This window comes from Lemur catta, chromosome 8 (assembly GCF_020740605.2).
Source record: "Lemur catta isolate mLemCat1 chromosome 8, mLemCat1.pri, whole genome shotgun sequence".
Classification (NCBI taxonomy): Eukaryota; Metazoa; Chordata; class Mammalia; order Primates; family Lemuridae; genus Lemur; species Lemur catta.
Window position 1 is genome coordinate 84,214,957 of NC_059135.1, and position 27,135 is coordinate 84,242,091.

Genomic DNA, 27,135 nt, shown 5'->3' on the forward strand with positions numbered 1-27,135 from the left:
TGGCGTTTCAGCTGTCCGAGCCTGTTTCCTGCCTCCTCCGCTCGCGGGCCTCGTCGGGTTCACCGCCAGGCGCCAGCGCTGAGAGCAGTGGGTGTCACGCAGTCGCCCTTCTGTAAATAAACGTCGACTAACTGCATCTCTGTAATGGTGACACCCACAGGGTGTTGTGAGAATGAATGACTACAAGTTCCCCGTGATCTGTTACAAAAAGTACTAGTCGCTAAATGACTCTTCTAATAAAGCACACTTCATAATAAAGTACTATTCACAAATTGGTTACCACTGTTGATGACGTTCCTGCCGCGAACACGCATCCACCTCTCAAACGCAGCCCCCAGAACCGTGCCAGATCCTACCTTCTGAAAGTGTTTGCTGATTACCTACACCTGCCCCTGGTGTTATTGTGAATATTGTGCACGTATCGTTGTGCTCCAAAGGAAGGATCTTTAACGTGTTTCATCTTCTGAACGGACTGAATCTGCTGAAAGAACGGGGAATGGAGTCAGACGCTTGGCCCGACTTCCAACATTGCCGCCTACCGGTTGGGTTACTCCCGCGTGTCACTTCCCCTCCCTGGGCCTCAGTGTCTCCATTATAGCATTCCCAGGTCTGGAATTTCATCCACGTGAGCGAGGATGGATGCACCACGCTGGGACGCGTCCCTTGCCCGCGCTTCCCGCCTCCCCCAGGCGCATCCCGCTGTCCCCAAGTTAGGGAACGCCTCTGGGATGTCTTGCAGGGCTGGAGACCCGCGAAATGACCACCAGCAAACAGCAGCGGCTCGTGGGCTTCCCAGGGCGCTCACCCCTCCGCCCCGCCCCTGCGCCCTCCTTCCTCCCGCCTGCCCTCTCTCCCCCTCCCCCGAGATGCGCATGCGCCGTTCCCGGAGCGTGTTTTTATAAGTCCGGCTTCGGCCAGAAACTTCAGTTTGTTGGCTGCTGCAGCAGGTAGCAAAGTGACTCCAAGGGCTTGAGTAGTCCGGTAGCCACCGCGGCTGGAGAACAAGCGCTTACCATGGAAGGGATCAGTGTAAGTCCAGTTTCAACCTGCTTTGTCCTAAATGTGCAAACGCGTGAACTTAGAGCGCAGCCCCTCTCCGAGTGGGCAGAAACAACCAGAACATTGGAAGTGCCCGTGCCCCAAAGGAGGGGCACGAAAAGGAGTTTTCTTGACTATGGCTATGTGGGGGGTTAGGATTGGAATCTTTTTCTCTGTTAGGTAGAGGAGAAGATTGTAATGAGCGTTCTGGTGGCTGCATGCGTCTCCCGCTTGAATGCTGCGGCGCGCGGCGGTTTGCACGCTGTTTGCAAACATTTAGAACATTCTGTGCACAAGTGCAGGAAGGCGTGCGCGCTGCCCCGGGACTCAGACCATAGGGTCTGTTCCTCGGGGGGAGCGGGGAAGTCTTGGAGCGACTTACGTTCTCTGAATTTAAAGGCGGAGGGCAGGGCGCCTGGGCTGAGTTCCCAAAAGGAGTCTGTGCCCTGCCTTAACTTAAGGCAAAAGCGCCTGGGGACCCTTCTTGACGTTGGGCGCGTTTGTTAAACTCTGTGTGGCCCGCGGGGCTGTGCCTGTCCCCGGGCACAGCGGGCAGAGGGCGGGAAGGGCGGGTAGACCCGCCACGCCGATCGCCTGAGGGGACTGAGTGGTGGCAGTAGCTAAGAGGTGGCCAGGAGCAGCCCGCGCGCCTTGGGATTGAGGGGAAAACCTTTCCCGTGTCCCACGGCCGCGAGTGGGCCCCGAGGTGCGAGAATTTGGGATCGTGCAGAGGTCAAAGGGGTGGTTTGAACTCCTCTTTGACACCGCGCAGCTGCTAGCCCCGAGGTGTGCGCTCCGGGGACGCGGACCGGGGTGGGAGGTAGGAGGGTTAGGACCGCACCTGGGTTGCCCGGTCGCTGCGGCGAAGACGGGCAGGTGCAAGTGGGGAGACCGTTTAGCTCTCTCCAAGCCCAATTGCGGCGTGTAACCGACGGTGGTTTCCTGAAGCCTTTTGAAACCCCCTTGCTAGGGAGGCTTTTCGTTTCCTCCCGCGGCGCGCAATTCAAAGGCGCTCGCCGAGGAGCCGCCCAGTCTGTCCCCAGCACCCCGTGGGACAGAGCCTGGCGGGCGGCCCCGCGGAACCCCTGGAGCCCGGGCCTGTCGGCTGTGGGCGTGGGTGTGGTGGGCAGGCGCGGTGGCCTGGGGCTGGCGACCCGGCCCGTGGCGTGCCCGCTGCCTGGAGGCTTCCCGCTGTCCACGTCCGACCCGGTTGACTGGATGTACGGCAGGGTGGGAAGCGGCCCGGGAGAGTGAGGAAATGAAACTCGGGGTGAGGACCACGGGTGCAGAACCCGTGACCTTCCCCACCCAGGAAAATGCCGCGCTCTCTAACGTCCCAAACGCGCCAAGTGACCAACAGGAGCATGGCAGAAGAGACTCACGCCCTGGGGTAGCGCCCGCTTGGGGGAGGGGGTGCCATTTGTTCGTTTCTGACACTCCCGCCCAATACCCCGAGCCCCGCGGGTCCTTCACTTTAGGGCCGCGTTCCCCTTCCCCGCTGCAAGTTGCTTGAAGCGCAGGATGGTTTGTGTTTAGACGGTCGTGGGAAAAATAATGTTTGGGGCCTTAGGAAGAATGAGTCTTTGGACCCCCGTGCGCCTCCCTCCCCTCTTCCCTCTTTTGGCGAATCTTCATACAAAAAGTTAATCCCAGCCCCTCGTCGCAGCGCCCACCCCACGCCCCACGCCGACTGGGAGTGGCCTCTTTGTGTGTATGGGTTTTTTTTTTTCCCCTCCCAAGGTTTTTTTCTTCACTCTAATGGGCGGGGCAGAAGAGTTAGCCAAGATGTGACTTTGAAACCCTCAGGATCTCAGCGCCCTTTTGTCCTAACAAAGAATTTTGTGATTGGCTCTACTAAAGACGGATATAATTAAGTGACTATGGGGGAAGATGGGGAGGAGGATTCTACAGTAATTCTCTTGTGCCCTTGCCCCAGTACTTCACAATATTCTGAAGAAGGCTAGCTTGAATTGGGTTTTTTAAATTGCTTTTTTTAAACACCAAAAAATTTTTTAAAACTTGGGTAATGCCTGCTGAACTTGGAAGTGAATGTCCATTCCCTTGCCTCTTTTGCAGATATACACTTCAGATAACTACACGGAGGAACTGGGCTCAGGGGACTATGACTCCATAAAGGAACCCTGCTTCCGGGAGGAAAATGCCCATTTCAACCGGATCTTCCTGCCCACCATCTACTCCATCATTTTCTTGACTGGCATAGTGGGCAATGGATTGGTCATCCTGGTCATGGGTTACCAGAAGAAACTGAGAAGCATGACCGACAAGTACAGGCTGCACCTGTCGGTGGCCGACCTTCTCTTTGTCATCACGCTTCCCTTCTGGGCAGTTGATGCTGTGGCAAACTGGTACTTTGGGAAGTTCCTGTGCAAAGCCGTCCATGTCATCTACACAGTCAACCTCTACAGCAGTGTCCTCATCCTGGCCTTCATCAGTCTGGACCGGTACCTGGCCATCGTCCACGCCACCAACAGTCAGAGGCCAAGGAAGCTGTTGGCTGAAAAGGTGGTCTACGCTGGTGTCTGGCTCCCCGCACTCCTGCTGACTATTCCTGATTTCATCTTCGCCAACGTCAGCGAGGTGGATGACAGATACATCTGTGACCGTTTGTACCCCAATGATCTGTGGGTGGTGGTGTTCCAGTTTCAGCACATCATGGTCGGCCTCATCCTGCCTGGTATAGTCATCCTGTCCTGCTATTGCATTATCATCTCCAAGCTGTCGCACTCCAAGGGCCACCAAAAGCGCAAGGCCCTCAAGACCACAGTCATCCTCATCCTGGCTTTCTTCGCCTGCTGGCTGCCCTACTACATTGGGATCAGCATCGACTCCTTCATCCTCCTGGAAATCATCAAACAAGGATGTGAGTTTGAGAACACTGTGCACAAGTGGATTTCCATCACCGAGGCCCTGGCCTTTTTCCACTGTTGCCTGAATCCCATCCTCTATGCTTTCCTTGGAGCCAAATTTAAAACCTCCGCCCAGCATGCGCTCAGCTCCGTGAGCAGAGGGTCCAGCCTCAAGATCCTCTCCAAAGGAAAGCGAGGTGGACATTCTTCTGTTTCTACGGAATCTGAGTCTTCAAGTTTTCATTCCAGCTAACACCGATGGAAAAGACTGTTTTTTACACAATGAAGAACTTTTTTTAAGTGACACATTTTTCAGATATGAAAGACTGACCAATACTGTACAGTTTTTATTGATTGTTGGATTTTGTCTTGTGTTTCTTTAGTTTTGTAAAGTTTAATTGACTTATTTATATAAATATTTTTTTGTTTCATGTTGATGTGCATCTAGGCAGGACCTGTGGCCAAGTTCTTAGTTGCTATTTTATGTCTGGTTGTAGGACTGTAGAAAAGGGAACTGAACTTTCCAGAGTGTGTAGTGAATCATGAAAAGCTAGAAATGATCCTCAGCTGTTTGTGCATAAATAATCTCTCCATTCCTGTGGAACATCTTTTTTTTCCTGTTGTGAAGTTGTCTGGTTACACTATGTGATTTTGCTGTAGAAGATGGCACTTATAACCAAAGTCTGAAGTCGTATAGAAATGCTGGTTTTCAGTTTTCAGGAGGGGGTTGATTTCAGTACCTACAATGTACAGTCTTGTATTAAGTTGTTAATAAAAGTACATGATAAACTTAGCATGATGTTCTGATTTCTGTTGACATTCTTTTGGCTGGCAGAAGACAAAAATAATAATAGATACATTTATGGCATCCAAGGTACTGTCCTAGGTATTTTCATTGTAATATTTTACTTAACCCTTATCACAATTCTGTAATAGATTCTGCTTCTGTTATTACTTAAATGTAATGGAGGAGGAAACTGAAGCACAGAAAGCCTAAGTAACTGGGTCAAAGGCACGTATGTGGTAAGTAGTAGAGCCAATATTTCAAACCAGGTAACATGAATCTGAAGCCTTAACCATTTTCAACTCAGGTAGGAGTTTGGAAATGTCCAGCCAGTACCCATTCATAAGGAAGCCCACCTTTCAGAAAGGTAAGCACATCCAAAGAAGAAAGTTATGCCATAGTGTTTGGGTTTCATTCTATCAGCCCCTTGTGTAATCCAGGTCTGTGCCATGCCAGGCACTGTATGCTTTTCTCATCTAATCCTCAGCATAGAGACCATCACTCCCTTTTCACAAACAAGGGAATTGAAATACAGAGACTTTCCATAACTTGCACTTTCATGGGGCAGAGCCCAGAGCTGACTGCCCTTGCTCTTAACCGTGACCCACTATTGTTCCTCAGAACACCTGGTCATAAGTCAACTGAACTGTTAATAAAGAAAATAAAGCCAAAAGTGAATGTTTTCTTCATAAAATTAGCCACAACCAAAATATCCTTCTTGCAATATCTTCTATGCAAATCTCAACACTTTTATTCTTAATCTATTGCAACACCTAGCACCCCCTCAAAGACTCAGCCAAGCAGCTAACAGTTTGTGTTGGTGCTTTTTAGAGCTCAGAAGAAAGGTCCCTGAAGCAAGCTCCCCATTGCACATATTTTGCACAAGATTTTGGAGTCTTATGTAACATCACCCATAGCTATTTACACTACCATTGTGCAAGCCTCAGACTCTTGAGTAAATTTCAGCTCTGGTTTCCATTTAAAGATAATTTCTAAACCGTAGTAGCCATACCTACCTCACTTTGGAACACAAACAGGGCAGTCCAGGCATGCATTCAGATAATAAGTAGGATGTAATTAAGGCAATATTTGGTCTACTTTTAGTAATTGTTTCTGGCACAGAAAATCCATTTTGGAGGAAAAATTGCAATGCCTTATCTTTCTGAGGCAAATCACATTTGTTCAAGGCAAATTATAGATCCTGCGAAGGGAAATAACTTAATTACTTAAAATAGAATCCAATTTGGCTGTACATTTTTGCTGCAGTCTATGGATCTGGGATAAATCAGAGTGGTGTTCCTATTCCACTTGAGAACACAATTAGATTTTAGATAGGAAATTATCTTGAGGTTTCTTAGTTTTCCCTGGGAAGCCTAATTGGATCACCCTTCATTTAAGCATAGTTTTACATGTACTCTCTCAAAGGCTTAGTCTTAAAGCCATGACCATTGTGACAGACTTCATTTGAACCTTTTCTATAAATATTTATTCTCCGGGAAACAATAGAAAAGAAATCCTTGGAAGGCATTCTTTTTCTTTCTCATCTTGGCTTGAAACCAAAGGAGATTCCTCTCCTTTGCCGTGGAGTTACAACAAAAGGAACTGAGCCAAAACAAAATTCCCAGTGTCACCAGTCTTAGTGGATATTTCATTCTCCCTTGAGACAAAGGTGGGATAGCTCTTTTTCAGAAAGAAAAATAGCCTTGGCTCTCTCCCTGCCCCAAAAGAGTGGTCCCCTGCACCCCCCGCACCATTCTCTGTCCCAACCCTGCCATGTTCAGAGTGGCTCCAAAGCGTTCCCTGTGTCGTGGTCTGTCTGGCAACGTGGGGAAACCCAGTCTGCTGGCCAGCCCTTGCATGAAGCAGCTAATTGTTCCCTTTCCTCATCCCTTATGAATGGGGCCCTTGAAGGTCAGTAATGTAGATTCAGTTGTATAATGGAAGCTAAAATATTTAAATTGTATGCATGCTGCCAACAATGGCATAAATATGACATCTAACTTATTAATAACATTAAGGCTGTAACTGGGGAGGAAAATGGATGTTTTATCTTGCAAAGCCTTTGTTTTCCTAAAATGCCACTTGGCTATTTACCTCCCCCTACTGTGGGCTTCCCAACCTCCTTTTGTGTTTAAGTTTATATATTAAAATAAGGATTCTGGGATACTTTTAGAGGAGGTTACCCTACAGGCTTTATTTTAATAATTGAACCAAGTCTTTGCAACTTTTTGCTAGCTTATTGTCAGGTACTAAATAAAGGCTCTACAAACAATTGAGTTGTCATTAGTCCCCATGTGATTTTCATTTAGGAGGGGTGGAGACCCCTGGAGATAAAATTCAGGTTACCTTAGAAAATACCCCAGTCATCCCCCAACACTTAGGAACGCAGCATTCCGTCCTGACGTCATAGAGATTTGCCCAATCCACTTTGAAGAGGTCTCCCAACGTGGCTTAGCCCGTTGGTGCTGGAGAGATCTGCAAGCAGCCGGACAAAGAACATTTCCAGGAGCACAGTCTAGGGGGTGTGTTGACACCTCAGGGGCCAATAAAATAGTTGAAATGAATTCTTTGAAAACAATGGTCCTCAACTGGGGGCAATTTTGCCCATTAGGGAACATTTGGTAAGGTCTAGAAACACTTGGGTTATTATACTGGGTGGGGAACGGGAACAGGAGCTAGTGAGTAGGGGTTAGGCATCTTGCTAAACATCCTACAGGGCAGAGAACAGCCCCACCACAAAGAATTATCTGACCCAAAATGTAAGTAATGCTCAAAGATGAGAACCCCTTTTTTAAGGTGATAATAATTATCAAAATAAGGATACATCTAACCAGTATAATTCTATGGAATAACAGAAATCCATAAAGAGCTTGGTATCTGCTATGGTCCGAATGTTTGTGTCCTCCCAAAATTTATATGTTAAAATCTTAACCCCCAAGGAGATGGTATTGAGAGGTGAGGCCTTTGGGACAGGATTAGGTGTTAAGAGTGTGGCCCTCATGATTGAGTTTAGTGCCCTTATAAAAGACACCCCAGAAATCTAGCTCACCCCTTCCACCACGTGAGGACACAGCTGGAAGGTGCCATCTGTGAACCAGAAAGTAGGCCTCACCAGACACCAAATCTGCCTGTGCCTTGATCTTGGACTAGGGACTTCCAAGCCTCCAGAACTATGAGAAATAAATTTCTGCTATTTGTAAGCCTCCCAGTCTATGGTATTTCATTATAGCAGCCAGAGTGGACTAAGGCGGTATCTCTGGCCAAGACCCAAGTCTCTTTCAGCCTCCTTGACTCAGTCTCATTTTGATGCGTTCTACTCCCACCTTACTCAACTCACACAATTCTCTTCCACCCTGATTTCAACACCACTTTGTCATCATGAACACATCTTTCTCTTTATTTCCTTCTCCCACTAGATGATCAGCTTCTCAATGGCAGGGACTCTTGTCATTTCTTCTCTATTCCCTGATGGGCTGCCGCATGCCAAGCTAGGAAGACATTCCACAAAGGAAAATTAAATGGTAAAATCCTAAATTCTCTAATTCTTTTCAAGTATCTGTTTCTCTAAAGCCCACCTTGTGTACTCATTTAATCCTCACCACTGCCTGTGACTCAGTTGGGAACACTTCCCATTTTTCTCCTTTTATTTAAAAAATAAACAAGGAGTGATAAGGTACCAGCCTATTGTTTCATTGTCTGCAACTGACTTGGATTAATTTAAATCAATCCTATTAAATCCAATAAGTAACATACAAAACCTTCTGAAAATCCTTCTAACTGAAAATGCAAGCTAGTTGTAGGCCGAGTTGAGGGATGCAGGCTATTAAGAAGCACAGAAGGGGAAAGAATTTTTCAAAATCAAACAAACAAAGGTGCTTAACCAAACTAGACCAGGTGCTGGGTGTTTATCTGGCAGAGCTGGTCCACTATTAAGTTGATTTACATATTACAGTTCAATTAACCAGAACCCAACTCATCAACACTCTTAATTAAAGGGAATTACTTCCTCATATTTGACTCTGTGTGAAGAAAAGTAACGTATATTGAGAACTCACTAAATTCCAGGCACTGTCATACATAGGATACAAGAGCCCCACCAGTGAGATATTGTTATCTCCATTTTCAAGCGAGGGCACAAAGTTAAACTCCAAATAAAGGGAATGATGCTCTTTCTACTACACTCACTGTGTTATTACAACAGAACAACTAAGTTCTGGGGCATGTTCTCAATATATTCCATCCAAGCTTCTCTATCTTTTCTATTTCTAGGTGGAGTCCTATGTGATAACAATGATAGTTTCCACTTACCTGGAGGGCTTACTACACACCAAGGTACTCTAATTATTTAATCTTCATAGCAGCCCTACACAGTAGGTATTATTATTTGCCTATTTTACAGATGGGGAAACTGAAGCATAGAACGAAGTTTAAAATTGACCCAACGTCACATTTTTATAAGTGGTAAAGCTTTGAGTAAACCCAGGCAGTCTAATACCAGAGTATGCCTTCTTAAGCACTACAGGAACTTTGTAATTTGCTATGATCTTAGTCAATATCCAGGATAACAACCATGAGGTCAAAAAGATCCTCATGCTCTTCAATACTCTTAATATTTAAGAGTATTAATAAGAGTAAGTTATTGACACTCATATGATTGTACTTTTGTCACAAAGCAGACACTGACATTTTAGAAAGATTTTCACTACTAGTGGTTAAAATAAAATGGGTTTCAAGTTAATCCAATACACTGTAGCTGGCACATGGTAGGAGCTTAATAATATTTTGTTGAATGAGCAAATGAATGAACACCCATAAATTTCTATTCCTGAGAACACACCATTCTCTAAGCCTTCTGATTAGTGTTTGTGTGTGTGGCTTGGCTTCCTTCCTTCCTTCCTTCCTTCCCTCCCTCTTTCACGGTCATTCACTTATTGAACCATTTATTGAACAGCACTCGGGATCAGGCAAGTATGAAAGTTGCTCGTGGCAGAGTGGAAGATGTAATCCTTCAGTGTTCTGGACGTGCTGGAAAGGTAACTAAGGGACTCTTAGACTTGCCAACCTCCGACACTTTAAGAAATCAAAGTTTTCACCCACCCATCCAATTTTCCTATTATTTAATATCCCTTCAGTCTTCTTCCCATTCTTTCTCCATTTAAGGAGGAGCAGACCCCAGCCCACCTCACAAGGTAGATGAGAGGCCCCGGTCCTCCTTCCTGCTTCATCAGCCCAAGGGAAGCTGTTCATGTCCTGAGCCTATGAGCAGAGATCCTGCCAAATCATAGGATATGGGAAAGATCCCTAAAGGCAATTTTTCGGCCTTCTATCTGTAGGAGACAACTTGTTAGGCCCCTGGGATTGAAGAAGGAAATCAAGACCATCATTTTGGGCCACATCCCACTTCCTTTGGCAAGTCTACTTAGTGTCTATCAGTCGAGTAAACTTTTCCATCCTAAATTCTTAGCACATGAAGTCTGTGACATGTAAGCTCACACATATAAAAGCTTTTGAAAGTTAAAAGCAGCTGTTGTAAATGCTATTATCATGATTCTTTTTAAATTTTTAAAGTAAATTTTGCTTCTCAACTAGTTTAATGTCTTAAGCACCAAGACCATGGTAGTCTAACATCATTAATAGATATTTAATTTTATTTGATTTGATGAAAAAATAATCAGATTCCATAAGACTATACCTATGTTGGCCAAAATTGTATGAGATTGGCTCAGGTGTTTAATATTTCCAAAGCTAGACTCAAGGGTGTGAGTCCCCCTGGGGTCATCTTTAAAGTAATGTGACACATGAACATAAGCTCTATGAATGTAAAGACTATATCTGTTTTACTCATAGTTGTATTTCCAGCGTCTAGGACAGGGGTCTCAAGCTTTTGCTGTAAAGGGCCAGATAGCAAATATGTTAGGCTCTGTGGTCCACCCGCTTTCTGTTACAACTATTCAACTACCACTGTAGTAAGAAAGCCTCCACAGACAATATATAAACAAGCCAATGTAGCTGTGTTCCAATAAAACTTTATTTGTGGACACCAAAATTTGAATTTAATAGAATTTTTGATTTTTTTCAACTACTTAAAAATGTAAAACCCACTTTTGCTCCTGGGCTATAAAAGCAGGTAGCAGGCCAAATCTGACCTGCGGGCTATAGTTTGCTGACCCCTGGTCTAGACGATGCTTAAAATACAGTAGAAATTCAGTAAACATGAATAAGTGAAACTCTAAATATAGGAAAGTTTACCCTTCAAGCTTAAGGCCCTAAGAACCCCAGTGAACTAGTGACTTTAATCTATTTGCATAAATATGACACTTACCACTTATAAAGCCCTTTAGCACTCACAAAACACTTTCATGGGTAGGACCTCAATGTGGGTCTGTATACAGCTTTGCCATATTGGTTGGCAAGATCCTGCTCGTTACTGGGTCTATTATTTCAGAAAGAAAGTTCTAGGACAAGAGAGTTGCCTTTTTTATCCACCTTTGTGCAGCTCTATTACTCTCATCTCTTAGAATGTGCGTGAATGTGGCATCTCCTTATCTTACAACTCCCTGTAGCTAGAACAGTGACAGCTCACTAATAAAAGCTGTTGAGGTGCAGTGAGTAATGTTCCGCGGGCAAGAACAACATCAGCTTTGCTCCTCTAAAGTGATAATCACCAGTCCCAACTTTTGGCAGTGACTCCCCAGACAGTCCGTAAATAGGACAAAAGAAAAAGCCATAATCCATGGCAATAAAAAGTGTTTCACGGCCACAAGCTGAGCCACAAAGCCCAAGAAAAATCAATGGTGCAGAAAGCGTTTTTGGACCCGACCCCAGCTTTTAGGGGAAGGAGGATGATTTTGCTATTTCTTTTTAGCCTTCAGGTGCCACGTGGGAATGTCAAAATTAATCTGCCACTGTTAGGACTTTTACTAAAAATGTCTCCAAGTGAACGTCACTACTTTATAGAACATTCTTCCCAAGGTAAGAGGCTCCACTTCTGTTTCAGATGAGAGGATGTGAGAAGAAGCTGAAGAAACAGTCAAGTGCTTTCTGTTTTATAGTGGGTTTTCTGTTATATCAGTATGACAATGCAAAAATGGCTGCTTAGTCACCATGGTCCAGAGTAAAGGAGGACAAGCTATGCAGGCTAACGTGGCCCTGGAAAAAATCCCTGGCTCGTTTGAAACCCCACCAGTGTGGAGTAGAAAAGAAAAGAGATTTGTGGAAATAAATATAATGTGAAAGGACACAAAGTACCAATTCGTAAAAGAGGAAATAAAACTGATAAACAAAAATATGAAGAAATGTTCAACCTCACTGGTAACCAAATAAATAAAAATCAAAACAACACACTGCTTCTCACTTATCAAACTGGCAAACATGTTCAGAGTAGTAATGTCCAAAGTGCCAGGGTACAGCGAGGCAGGCACAATGAAGCTCTGCTGCTCAGATATAAACTGGCCAAGTCTTTCCAAAGCCAAGGGCAAATGCCCTGGGAGCCTTGATGCTAATCCCCGTCAACATAGACCATCTCTGGACAACAATTTCAGGAAACACATCCTAAATCTTGGAAATGTTTTATGTGCAAAGTTGAATTTTGCATTTGTAATAACAAAAAAAATGGCATTCACCTAGATATCTGGCAGCAAAATGAGGATGAAGAAAACTACGGTGAATCTACTCAATGGAATATTATCCAGCTTCTTAAATGGTGTATATAAAGACTACTATTATAGAAAATGTTTATGATGTGTACAATGAAAGAAGCAGATTACAAAATTGTGCATACTATCTAATTGTAAATTTGTTCAAATATATGCATATAAAAACAAGATTAAGTGTTATTAGCATTACATTGTTTGAATCATAGGTTCTTAGTTTATTTTGAAAGATTTTTTAAATTTTTCTATGTACTTTCCAAACTTACTATAATGAATAATGAAAAGATAATCAACTTATTTTAAAAGGTGTAGGGCAGGAAAGAAAAAAGTGTATAAGGCCCAAGCCCCTTCTTAGGCTATCAATACTCTAAGGTAAGAGGCTAGTCTTTCCTTTTTTTTCCTATAAATAGGCTCAGGGCCCAAGTAAGTGCTAGATAAATGATTGTTGAGCTGAACTGAAGTTGGCATTTGTAAGACATTTAAAGAAAAAATTAGATATATATATCACCCTCAAGGTATTTAGAATCTAGTACAGTCATGCACCACATAACATCTGAATAAACAACAGCCTGCATATGACGGTAGGCCCGTAAGATTATAATATTGTATTTGTACTGTACTTTTTCTGTGTTTTTATGTTTAGATACACAAATACTTACCATTGGGTTACAATTGCCTATAGTATTCAGAACAGTAAGATACTGTACAGGTTAGGAGCAATAGGACATTCCATATAGCCTATGTGTGTAGTAGGCTATACCACTTAAGTTTGTGTAAATATTAATGTCTTCTATGATGTACACACAATGACAAAATTGCCTAATGACACGTTTCTCAGAATGTATCCCATCATTAAGTAACATATGACTGTAGTAGAGTTTACTAGTAGTTGAAATCTTAACATATTCCCAGTAGTGTCTTTGATACAGTCCAATATTTCTGAACTAAAGGTCATGATCCCAAAGAAGCATTCTAGAGAATTCCAAAAGAATAGGAGAATGAAATTCAGCACTCTGTGGCAATAGCCACAGGCCACACTGGTTATTATAGCCAATAACCCTGTCTCAAAATCAATACGTAGTCATGACGCCATGTTTACAAGACTGGCCCATTAAGGCTTTAGTAGCAGCAGCACAGACCTGGGGTCTCTCAAAGGACTTCTCCCAGAAAAGTCAAGTCTTTCAAAATCCGCAGGAAAGTAAACATACTAGAAAACCCTTAAGTAAATTTCTGAAAGGGTTAGGCATTCATACATGACGGCAATAGTGTGGGTCTGAAATGAGAACAATGTATAAGTGCTCAAACCTAAATATTCCATTTTTGTATTGTATTAGAAAGGAAATGTCATGTTGGGGAAGAACTTCCTTCACTCTAATAAGAGCAGCACACAACAATGGTGGTTTACAGCATGTCACATAATGCAAAATTCTGAAGTGGGAAATGCCAGCCGATGGCCACTTTTGCAGAAACGATTCTACAAGTCCATTACTTTTATTATTTGAGAAAGGCTCAAGAATCAGATAGAAAGCAGAGACTAGAAAGGAAAATTAATATTTTTCCTACTTTTAAAATAAAATTGACATATTAACAAGTAAAAAGTTACCAATATTTTTGTTTTGTTTTGTTTTGTTTTGAGACAGAGTCTCACTCTGTTGCCCAGGCTAGAGTGCCATGGCGTCAGCCTAGCTCACAGCAACCTCAAACTCCTGGGCTCAAGCAATCCTTCTCCTTCAGCCTCCCAAGTAGCTGGGACTACAGGCATGCGCCACCGTGCCCGGCTAATTTTTCTATATATTTTTAGTTGTCCAGATCATTTATTTCTATTTTTGTAGTAGAGACGGGGTCTTGCTCTTGCTCAGGCTGGTCTCGAACTCCTGAGCTCAAACGATCCCCCTGCCTCAGCTTCCCAGAGTGCTAGGTTTACAGGCGTGAGCTACCGCGCCCAGCCTAGCAATTTTTATTATTGTTCTGGGAAACAAATCTTCAGACTGTGAATACAAATTTTACTCAGAAAAGTCTATGTTTTAATGATAAAGATATTATCTGGTTTGATTTAGATTTTAAGTCCACATGGTAGAAAAAATCTTCAGTTGTAGTTTCAAGTGTGTGGTCATTTATGACTTGTAACTTGTTTCTCTGTTATGTTATATGATTTACCTGGTCAAGCGTTACAAGTCCACTCAGGAATTACCAAGGAATTTTGGTCTCATTCTCACTGTGTGATTTTTAGATATGCTTATATAACTCGTTGGCTATCAATTAGACATTTGAGGAAGTATATTAATTCTTTGCTTTATTTCATATAATTTTCGTTTTCCATTTTATTTTATTTTATTTTATTGTATTTCTATTTCCATTAATATTCTACACAAGTTAAAACATTTTTCACCAAAGAGTTGCTTATTGGCAGTTTTATGGGCCTCTGTTGTGGACTGAATTGTGTCACCCTGAAATTCATATGTTGAAGCCCTAACCCCTACTATCTCAAAACGTGACTGTATTGGGAGATAGAGGTGATTACGTTAAAATGAGGTCACTTGGGTAAGCCCTAATCTGATATAACTGGTGTCCTTACAAGAAGAGGAAATTAGAACATAGTCACACACAGTAGAAAGACCATGTGAAGACATGGAGAGAAGATGGCCATCTATAAGCCAAGGCGAAGGGCCTCAGAAGAAACCGACTCTGCTGACCACTTGACTGTAGACTTTTAGCCTCTAGAACTGTGATCAAATAAATTTGTGTTGTTTAAGCCACCCAGTCTGTGGTACTTTGTTAGGGCAACCCTAGTAAGACTAATACAGCCTCCATCTAAACTGTTAGTAAAATATGTCTTGTTCTCGTCTCTTCCATTTAAGAGACCACTTTTTTTCTATTTTCTATTGGTAGAAATAGAAAAAAGTGATCCTTAAGATATGTATTCATTCAACAAATATTTATCGAGCATCTACTATGTGTCTAGTACGGAGATAAGACAGTAACAAACACAGTGTCAGGTCCCATGAGCTTACAGACTAGTAACAAGTAACAAAAGAATTACTCTTTTTCTGGAATTATTCTTTTTTTTTTTTTTTTTTGAGACAGAGTCTCACTTTGTTGCCTGGGCTAGAGTGAGTGCTGTGGCGTCAGCCTAGCTCACAGCAACCTCAAATTCCTGGGCTCGAGCAATCCTCCTGCCTCAGCCTCCCGAGTAGCTGGGACTACAGGCATGCGCCACCATGCCCTGCTAATTTTTTCTATATATATTTTTTTAGTTGTCCAGATAATTTATTTCTATTTTTAGTAGAGACGGGGTCTCGCTCTTGCTCAGGCTGGTCTCGAACTCCTGAGCTTGAGCGATCCACCTGCCTCGGCCTCCCAGAGGTCTAGGATTACAGCATGAGCCACTGCGCCCGGCCTGGAATTATTCTTTATTTCAGAAATAGGCCTTATAAATTGATCTATAAACTAAAAATCTCCATAGAAAATGAACTAGGAAAGAAAAATTTAAAAAAACAAAATAAATAAAATCCTAACATTTTAATGTTACATCACCTTGTTGCCAGAAGCCGTCTGCATCGGTTGGATCTTTTGGGAAGCATGGTGTGAAAGATCAAAAGGAAAGAAAGCAGTTTTGGGAAGAGAGAGCCTCAGACCACAGTGCAGATCTGACAAAGTCTTGGCCAATCAACTGAGAGCCCCAGAGAAAAGAGTGCCTGGCAGAGGAGTCCTGCACTGGGCGGAAATGGCTTGGCCCTGGCTCTTCCCCCCTGCTCCATTATTGGCTGGGAGCTGCCTGGGACGAGAAGGTATAGTGGCCTCTACTAGAAAGGTGAGGCAGGACGTGAGCTGCTCACGCTGGAGACTGTCAGTTAATTGGGCTCATGGAAAATTCTTTCTTGATGGGAGATCTGAGCAGCACCTCTACACAACTGTCACAGCCTCCAAAAGGTGATATAGGGACCTGGATTTTTTTTTAAGTCAGTACAAACAATCCCCTTACACTTAAAACATAGAAAAACCTCTCAGCAAGTGCTTTAATAGCCAAAATCAAGGTCTTTAAAGGTATGTATTTTTACCCCTGTTAGAACTTTAACTTGCCAAATATTTGTATAGTGAAAAGAAGATTTAAATTGTAAACTTTTGTTAAAGTGTGATATGTCCCTATAGGGAAAAACAGTGTTTGCCCAAAAGATAAAATTGTGCTTTTGAATGCAATGTTAGGATTTGGAATCTAAAGAAGTTAAATATTTGGAGTTTTGGCTTTTATTCATTCATTCATTCATTCCATTACTATATTTCAGGTGCTACACTAGGTGCTGAACATGGCAAAATGTACATAGTTCCTGTTGTGGACCTAGAGTAGAAGAGCTAAACAGTAAACAAACAACCAGGGCAATAAATACATATTCATGAATGGAGCTTAGTGCTCTGAAAGAAAAAGGGAACCTGTCCTAAACTGACCTAGGCTGGTGGGAGTCGGGGTGGGGGTGGGGGTGGGGGGGTGGTTGTCAAGGAAGTGTTGACTGTGCTGGCATCTGAAGGGTAAGTGTATGTTTTCAGAGGGTGAAGAGTGCAGAAAATGACAGCATGAAGGACATGTGCAAAGGCCCTGGGGCAGGAAGAAGTCAGCAAAACTAAGACTATGTGGCCAGACCTCCAAAGTCAGGGAGAGAAGTGGTGCCAAGGCAGGCCAGAGAATCAAGGCAAGGATCCCGACTAGCTGAATCAGCGAAAGCATATCAATGACTGTGATCTTTGCTCTAAAAGCAATGAGAAGTGTTTTAAGAAGGGGAGGCGGGTAACATGATGGGTTTTGTGTTTTGAAATGATAATTGTGACTATAGCGTGGAGAAGTTAGAAGGGGCCTGAGTAGCTCTGGAAAGACCGCTGAGCAAGAGAGTGTGTGGTTTAGGTGAGAGACGATGGTCCCTGTCACGGGCTGACATATTTTTTAACTTCCACAATGCATGTTCCAAAATGGACACTCTTGGGAGATCACTGTGCACTAGGGGACACTACCCTGTCATTGAAATTAAAAGGTCACAAAACAGACATATGTAATGACTTAATTCTTCCAGGCTTCCTTGACAAAGTTTTACTGTTCCACTGTCACCACAAACCCAATAGTTCCAAAGCAGAAGGGGTCCCCATAAACCAGATCTGGGTCTGAACCACTTCCTCCCATCCACCACATCATCCGATCTCCTCATCTCTGCTTGTGAAATCTGGATGGCACCTCTGGCACTTCCCTCTCCTTTCTCCCTATATTCAGTCTGTCACTGAGTGACCCAGGCAGGAAGAACCTGCACCCAGATCCCCTGGCTCCTTGTACCTTGTCCTGTTCCCCAGCTGCAGGGACTGGGCTGCAGGGCCTGGGCCACACCCATGTCTCTGTCCAGAAGAACGGTAGCTTATAGGAACCAAGACAATTGAACTTTGTTTTCTCATCATATTTCATAGGTGCAGCCATTAGGTTTAATCCTCTTCTTTATGAAAGCCTCCTACACTACCCTAGCCACCTTCTCCCCAGATTCTTAAATCTGATAGTCCACACTTTGCAATTTCCTTTTGAATGACTGTCGTGCCCTCTAATTGGCTATAATTTCCTAAATGGTGAAATGAGAGATTTAAACAAGATTTGTACCACAACTCGTCTTCAGACAAAATCTTATGTGGACACCTAGCATGAGAGACATAGAATTGTAATTGCTCTAATTAAACAAGGGGTGGTAGATCCAGAAAACGTCCCTTGTGCCCCCACACCCTGGCCACCCCTGAGGCACCTCATCTGAAGGGCATAAGAAGCCTGACCTGAGAATCACTGCACTTGAGCACCTCTAAGGTCTCTTGGAGCCCTAAAATTCTACGGTCTGTCATTTCTTAAATGTCCCTTGGTCTCACCCTTTCCTCTAATTCTTACCACAACAGATTTCAGGCCTTTTTCACTTCCAGCATGTAAGATTACAAATTAGTTTCCTTACTCTTCCAGTGTACTAGGTTGAATAGTGTCCCCTCAAAACTCAGGTCCACCCAGAACCTCAGACTGTGACCTTGTTTAGGGTCTTTTGAAGACGTAATTATTTAAGATAAGGTCATACTCAAGTAGGGCAGGTCACAAATCCAATATGATGGGTGTCCTTTTAAGAAGAGAAAAAGAGACCCAGGAAGAGAAGAAATACACAGGGGACACCATGAGACAACAGAAGCAGAGATCGGAGTGATGCTGCCACAAGCCAAGGAACCCCAAGGATTGCCAACAATGACCAATAGCTAGAAGAGACGAGGAAGGATCCTCCCCTAGAGACTCAGAGAGCATGTCCCTGCTGACACCTCAATTTCAGACTTCTGACCCCCATAGCTGTAAGAAAATACATTTGTGTTGTTTTAAGGTCCCTAGTTTACAGTAATTTGCTTTGGCAGTCCTAGTAAATTAATACATCCAACTAAAATCCATTTTACATATTTCTTCCAGATATATTTTTCTTAACCTCTGCTCTCATCTTCTTCCTCTACTACTGATTTCATTTCAGGAAGTGCTGGAGTTATTGAGCAACTACTATGTGGTAGGCACCCTGAGGATGCTGAGTGTACGGAGGTGAACAACACCAGCACGGCCCCCGCCTCCAGGGAGCTTCCAGCCTAGTGGGGAAGACAGACATTAAACAAACAGAGCCTCCGTCTGATGCATAATAATTTTATAAGCTGTGATGTACTGTAAACAAAAGAATAGGTTGCCATGAATACAACTGGAGATCAGAGGAAGAGGGGGACAAGTTGATGCCAGAAGAATAAGTAGCAGCCAACCTGACAAAGAATAAGGAGCGGACGGGGAGAAGTAGACACAACATGTGAGCAGAGGCTGGGGATGGGAGAGAGTTTGGGGTGTTTGCGGAACTGAAATGGAGAGAAGGCCATGGTGGCTAAAGACTGGTGACCAAAGGGAAAGTGACCGGAAATGAGAGTGGGGAAGAAAGCAAAGCCAGGATCATAGAGAACCAAGTTCAGGACATTTGGGGCTTTATCCTAACAGAATAAGAAGGCACTGAGAGGTTTTAAACAGGAACATGACATGATGCATTTAAGTTTTTAAAACTGTCTCTGGCTGTAGTCAGGAGAGGGTCGTATGAAGTTAAAAACAAAATGAATGGGGAAGGGCAGATAAAGGAGGGATGGTTAATGGGTTCAAAAATATAGTTAGATCGAATGAACAGTATTTGGTAGCACAACAAAGTGACTATGATCAATAAGTTAAGGTATACTTTAAAATAACAAAAAGAGTGGAATTGGGAATGTTCCTAGCACAAAAAAAATGATAAATGCCTGAGGTGATGGATACCCCAATTACCCTGATTTGATTAATTCACATTGTATGCCCATGTCAAAGCATCACATGTGCCCTATAAAGATATACAACTATTATGTACCCATAATAATTAAAAATAATTTTTTTAAAAAAATGAAGTGACCAGTTAGGGGTAACACAGTACAAGAGCATGAATTTGGGTTGTGGTTGGATCTGAAATATATTCTACTTTTTAGGTACCCCTGACAGAACGTACTGATAAATTGGATCTGAAGAAGAAGGATGGGGTATCAACAGTTTTCTGGCTTGAGAAATTGGATGGAGATGCCATTTGCTGAGATGGGAAGACTGGGTGTGTTACTTAGCCGTACAGTCTAAGCCACTATTCAGACTGGTCCCCAAAGCTCAATGGCTCAAAGAAGATGAAAACATTTCTCTCTTGCATAATAAGCCAGAGGTAGAGAGTCCAGAACTGGTAAAACAGATTTGCTGCCATCCTAAGTGCAAGGTTTCTGTCTTTGGATCTAAGTTAGCTGTGTTAGGCTTCAGCCCTCCCAACTGCATCCCAGCCATCAGGGAGAGCACTGTTTTAAGGGCCCTGAAAGGGACCCATATCACATCTGTTGACATCTTATTGGTCAGAGCCTAGTCACACGGCCACACCTAACTGACATGGAGGCATGAAATGAGGCCCTTGGCTGGGCAGCCACATGCCAAGCTAAAACTGGAAAGTTCTTTTACTAAAGGAAGAGAGTAGAAAGGATGCAGGTGGAGAACCAGCAGCCTCAGCCACACTAGAGAGTGACCAATATGGAAGTGGCAATGACAAGCATGTGAGTGGGAGGATCCTGTGGGATATCTCAGTGGAAATGGAAGGCAGGTGGATGGAAATATGAGCCTAAGGAGCTCATGGGGCAGAATGAGGCCAGAGTTAAGGATTTGAGAGTTTCCTCCATGTAGACGGTATTTCAGGGGGTCTAGATTAAACCAAGTACAATAGAAAGAGCAGAGGGCCAAGGACTAAATCCTGAGCACCTCGAACACTGAGAGGTTGGGCTGAGGAGTGTGCACTTGCAAAGGAGATTGAGAAGAACCGTGAAGTAGGAGGAAAGCCAAAAAACACAGGGTCTTGTGGAGGTGAAGAACGGAGAGCATTTCTAGAAGGATGGCTCACTGTATAACATGCTAATGAGACACTTAATAAGACAGGGATGCAGACACTGATAACGTATCTCTACTGCCAGTCTAAACTTTTCTACATTCCATCAAAGTGTTTGGAATCTGTTTTTAGCCTATCTATCTGAATGTATTTCTCTCTACTTCCCGCTCTAAAATGATGTCCATATTCTCAGAGTCCCTAAACATGTTAACTGGTTCCCACCTTTGATCAGACTCTTTCTTCAACCTAGATTGATATTTCTCCCCATTATCTAGTTACCCAAGTTATCTCCATTCTTCAAGCCTCCCCAAGAGCCATCTGTGACTCTTAGAGCCCAGAGCTGAACACCAAACTGTTTTCTCATTGTATTTCACATGTTATTTTCTCCCTCTAACTCCTAAGAGTGGAGACCATATGACATATATTTCATGTCCCCAACAATCTAATAGGGTTAGCCAGGTACCCAAGCTAATGGGTACCCAATGCTTACTGACTTAGGGACAAATATAAGACTTTCCAGGTACAACAATTGGGATGTAAATTTTAGATTTAAAAGGACTTTTGAGATTATCTGATTCAAATCTCCCACTTACACATGAAAACTCTGAAGTCAAAGCAACACAAAAATATTTTCTCTGTATTTAAAACAGAATATTCCATCACCGTTCTCATCGATGAGCACCACTGAAACACTGTGGCCCCACGAAGTGCACTTTTCACTCACCAGCCCTTAGCTTCAGTTCCTTCAGTTCCCCATCAAGCACCTATTAGCCACCTGGTACGTGTCAGGCTCTGTGATTATGAACAAGACAAAGTTCTGCTTCAAGAACTCTGTAGATACAGAAGCTGGGGTTTGCATCAATCTCTCTCTCTTCCAGGTCTCCAGCTATGTGCCAATTGTCCAAGGAACCTTGAAGCATATGCACAAATAAAACAAAGCCCCGTCTTGACTTAGTTAATAAAAACAAGTTCACGTGCCTGAACTAACTTTGATCTGCCTCACCACAACCCCTCCATTCATATGCTGAAAGTTGTGCCAAATTTAGTGTAAACCATATTGAGGAATCAATTATATTTAACTTTCTGGAGTTATCCAGCTCTTCTCTAATTCAAATAGTTCTCTATGAATCTTACTGAGGTATGTCAATCATCTCATTATAAGCCATATGATGACTCGTAAGTATTAATAAATGTTTGCCGTGGACCAGAGATGGTCTTACCCAGCTTTTAACCCTCTCAGGATTTGTTTTCAGCACTGTGGAAGGACCACTATTGTGGGTGCAGCTCAGAGATGAGAGAACTTACCAAACCCTGGAAAGCTTCCAAGGAAAGGTCAAGGGATCTCCTTTCATGGTAATCCTTATGAACACTTTGAGAAGCTATTCCAGAACTGTGTGGTGGCCTTTACACTCAGCCAGCTGCACAGTTCACAGAAAACAGATGGGAGGCAAACAACGTGGTAACCCTCAAACCCAGTACCACCCTTACACCTGGGCTTCTGGGACCCCCTGCTCAGTGGAGGGCCTCACTGGGGAGGAGTCCATGGGATCACAAGGAAATGGCTACACAGAATCTGTGCCTCGGGTATTCCAGACCACACTGTCAGTACCCAGGACATCATAAATCTAGTACCTGGGCCTCAGGGCCCTCTTCCCTAGGTCATCCTCCTGAGGACAGAGCACATCACGTGTATGCACATTTTTAGGCCCAAGGACAGTCAAGGCACAGCTATTTGGGGTGGGGAGGAAAAGGGAACTTGGATGTGCCTGCTTGGGTGTCCCCATTTCCAAGGAAGAAAAAGGCCCCTGAGGAATGGCATGGAGCAGGGAGTGGATAGAACAGGGTGGGCTGCAGCTTCCACTCACACTTTTGCCCAAAAGTTAGGGGTATGCCAGCCCAAACCCTCGCAAAGGGAGCTGCATTATAAGAACTCCTTGTGCTCTGCGGCTGTAAACGACTAACTCCCCACGGGGCTGCTCCAGCAGGAGACAGCCAGGGCAAGGAGGGTGCCAAGGAAAGGACATCCTGAGATTTACCCACTTTGACACCTCATCCTGGGTGACGGTGGAAAGGACTCTGCCTGCCATGGAAGCATTTGGGACGTGAGTTTTGGTTAGGGCTCAAGGTCACTGGCCTTAATATCCACTTAGCCCTTCCCAGCAAGCATGAATCCAACTAGCTGGAATGGGGTTTTATGTGATAGAGTGTTGCTTGCATGTGTGATTGTTTTCTTAAAATTTTTAAAAACCCAAAATTTAGAATTTATATTAAGTATCTACACCTACTTTCAGAATGAATTTAAATTGTGACCAAGATGCTTACTCTTCTATACTGGGGGTAGCATTCAATCTTTAACTCTTAAAGGAGGCTGTTTAATTGCTCCAGGCAAATAATACTAATTCCATAGTAATGATTATAACCTTATTATTATTATCTGAAAATGGTGACCTATTTTTCCTTTGTTCTCCCCGCCCCTAATCCTTCTCCCTTGGTGTCTTTCCTCCACCGACTACGCACAAGTGGCTAGTGTGTACACGCTAATGAGTTGCCCCGGCACTTAAGCATCTTAATCCCAAATCATAAAGACCCTAAGAAGGACCTCAGCTGCTATCCATAAACTTTTATTTAAAAGCCAGATAAAAATGAAATTAATTCAACACAGAGCCCATGCAGTGAGAAAAAAAAATTAAGTGTCAATTCAAAATACTTCTGTGTGTCCCTACCCTGCCTGAGCTCATAACTTCTCACATGCTTAATAGGTCATGTCATAGTTAATGCTTCTTCCTTCTAGGAACGGCTCCATAAGCCTCCCTGAAATACAGTTATGGCAGATGATTGGGGAATGGAGACACGGAGGCGACTCCCCACTTTCTCTAATTGGAATAGCTAATTCAGCCAGAACAGCAGTTCCATCCAGATGCTAGGCTAGGTTCAGAGTCTGGAAATCTGTAGTGCGGGGATTTACTCAGGATGCTGAACAAAGAAAGCCATCATTATCTGTGTTCAGGAAAAAGTATTCTAATTAGTGTTAATATCCTCCTGCTGAGCTTCCTGTCATCCGCATTTTGATCCCTCTCCTTGGATTTTCTAGGATCTGATGTCCTGGCTCCATGCAAGCAAGGATCAGGGCGCTAACGTGGGCAGACATGCAACTGATGCTGCTGCGCTGTCCGGAGGAAAAGAAGAGCTTTAAAACGCCACCTACGTTGACTCTCTGGAATGAGATCTTTATAAAAATTGGCTCAGCAAGTGTTAAGTCAAATGCACTCAATTTATAAAACCATAATATCGGGTAGTAATTGCCTAAAAGCAGTTCTTACGTAGAATATGTGGAACACCGTCTCCAAACATTTGAATTGCCATTAAGGTCATCTGCAAATGAATCCAAAACATTTGGATACCCATTAAGGTCTGAGATTTCTCAGCAATAAATTTAGCCTCCAGGGGAGATCAGGCACAAGTCAGCTTAATAAATCCCTTTTGAAGATGTCAATGACAGGAAGAGGTGCAGGTGGCCTTCCCCTGGGTTCCTTTCTTTTCATTCACCCCCTGAAGTCAGTGCCCTGGTGAGCTGATTTGAAAGCCCTGAACACAGCCCTAAAGATAGACTAAGAAGACAAACTTGATGAGCAAGTGTCAGGTGGAAAGGAGAAAAGAAAGACGCTAGGCAAGCCATCAATTTCCAACAGAACCAGTATGCCCGATTGAGGGCTTTAACCGACCCAGCCGAAGCCCTCCATACCAGGTGTTCTGAGTCCTGGGCACTCTGCCAGCCACATATTTTATGTCACATATGACGTGTGAGGCTCATGGTCAGAGCCAGGCTTGAGGAGGAGCCAGATCAGCAGGTACCTGGGAGGGAAAATCTGAGCGGTGACATGGAAGGTTCTCTCCACCTCCTCACCTTCCTCCCAAACTAAAAGTGACAATAATCATCTGTGACAACACTCAAAATGTCTGAAATGTCTACACTGGAAAGTCATCTATTCCTTTGACTTAAATTTTTTTTCAGCCCTAGATGTGAAGGGTGACAGATATGAACAGTACAAAAATTTTCTGGGAAAATCAAGGGGCATCTCTTGATTCTAACCTATGTTTAGATGCTGGAGTCCCTGACCATAAAGACAAAAGGAGATTTACCATGTGTGTGGTCATTTTACAGTAAAGCTCCAACCTCAGTCCACAGATACTTATTGTGCTATATTTTTTCACAATGAACCTGTGTAATAAAATGTTAATTATGTATTTTGTTCCTTGCAAAACCTAGAGATGAGCTCATTCACGACAGTTGACGACAAATAAGAGAAAGATTTCATTTCATGTACGTCTCATTAGAAAGAGTGTGTTCCAGTTTTACTATTGACTAACAAGTAAATAAATAGAATTCTGATTTTGAAGTACAAATCTTGCCTCCACCATTTTCTGTGTAACTTTTCTGTCTGTGTAGATCTAAGATAGAAAACAAACATGAATAAATAAAGGAAGTGTTGAAGGTAAATACTAAGAGGCCAAGATAAATACCTGAGGTAAGGGCAGGGGAAGAAGAGAAAGGAAATCTTAGAAACAAAGCTTTGTTGTCGCTGCTGCTGTCGTTGTTGATGATGATGTTGACGTTGGTAGTGGGGATGTTTTTAATGGACAAAATCCAAGTAAACCAAAAGTTTTCCTCATACAAATGCAGTTAACTAAACATTATTGGGGAAGGAGAAATAGGGGACTAAGAACTGAGGTAGAAGAAAGGAAATATAACAATATCTGTCCAGGTGCAGTGGTGCGTGCCCATAGTTCCAGCTACTCAGGAAGCTGAGATGCAAGGATCACTTGAGCCCAGGAGTTCCAGACCAGACTGAGCAACATAGTGAGACCCCATCTCTAAAATGAAAGAGAGAAAGAAAGACAATATGTCCACAAATGACAAATGTGGTGTCCTTTATTTTCATCTGCCACCTTTGGTAAGTGCTAATTTATGAAGAAAGGAATTAAGGCAAGTATACAAAGAACCAAGGGCACCTTAGCCAATCAAGATATGTGACAGGTACTTCTCAAGCTCTTTGCTCAGCTAGCCTCACTATAAATAATATTAATGAAATTAATTCGCTTTCATTCAATAAATATTTATTAAGAATGCATGACGTACTAAGAACCATTGTAGGCCATAGGAATTTAAAGGTGAGTAAGACAGACAAGATCTCCTATCCTTGCTGAGCGAAAGAAAGGAAATAAATAAGCAAACCGATAAGCAAAAGACAATTTCTGCTTGTGGTAAGTGTTAGGGGAAAAAAAGCAATAATATAAAAGAGAGCAACTGGGTAAGCTATTTACAACTGGGTGACATCTAATCAATAATTCATCCATCTCACATGAAATATACATTGGGTGCTTAATCAGTTAGCTTTTATAGCACGACAAACCACACCAAACTCAGTGGCCTAAAACAATCACCATTTCTTTAGGATAAGCCCACCTGGACCATCCCGGTCTCAGCTAGACTCACTCATGCATCTGTGGTCAGCTAGTTGTCTAGGCAGCTATACCTCTGGGGGTCGGCTGGCCCTGAAGGTGACTACTGGGCCTTGTGTCTGTCACCCTGCAGCTGACCAGCCCAGGCTTGGAGCCTCCACAGGGTCCAAGAAGGCAAGCAGAAAGGCACAAGGCCTCTTCCAGTCTAGGCCCAGAACTGACACCATGTAGCTTCTAGCACATTGTGTGGCCAAAGCAAGTCTCAAGGGCAGAAAGTACAAAGTCATATTGCAAAGGGGGAGGATGAGGGAGGGGAAGAATTTTGCAGTCTAACACAGGTGTCTGCGGGTAAAGCAGGAACTCAGAATATGGTGGTGAACAAAGCAGACATGACCCCTGTCTTCTTGGAGCTTATGATCTATTATCTACAACCAAGCTCCTACTGGGGGAAATGCCTGCCTACAGCTCTAAGAGAATGGAGGCAGAATGGATGTTTACCTGTGGGACATAAATGTTGATTTCATTAATTGGCACTTGGCACCTGAGGCAGGGGATTCTGCCTGCTCAACATGGGACCTATTAACACGCCTTATTGTGAATAGAACTAATTACTGAAATTGGATTCTAACCAAGCCACCCTCCGTCACTCCTCTACAGAGTGCCAATCCTATTGAGCCACGGTTCTGTCGAAATCCCATTTTCTTTTAAGACACAGTCATTTGTTCGTTCGTTCACTGCTTCCAACTCCCAGTTGCATCTGGTGCCCGTGGACCAGAATTATTTGTCCAGAAGGTGACCTTTGCTGCTGTGGCTTTCTCCTGAAAAGCGACTTCCAACAAGCATGCGGCAGGCCCGAGGGCCAGGAGGCCTGGCCAAGGCCTGTTGGTCGT

General features: G+C 43.5%; 1 protein-coding gene across 1 annotated transcript; it reads left to right on the forward strand.

Moving 5' to 3' along the window:
• Positions 1-902: 902 nt before the first annotated feature.
• On the forward strand, positions 903-4,698 carry CXCR4 (C-X-C motif chemokine receptor 4). Its single transcript, XM_045558749.1, has 2 exons — positions 903-1,029; positions 3,115-4,698. Exons 1-2 carry the CDS (start codon positions 1,015-1,017, stop codon positions 4,156-4,158), a joined length of 1,059 nt encoding a protein of 352 aa, XP_045414705.1. The 5' UTR covers positions 903-1,014; the 3' UTR covers positions 4,159-4,698.
• The last annotated feature ends 22,437 nt before the right edge of the window (positions 4,699-27,135 follow it).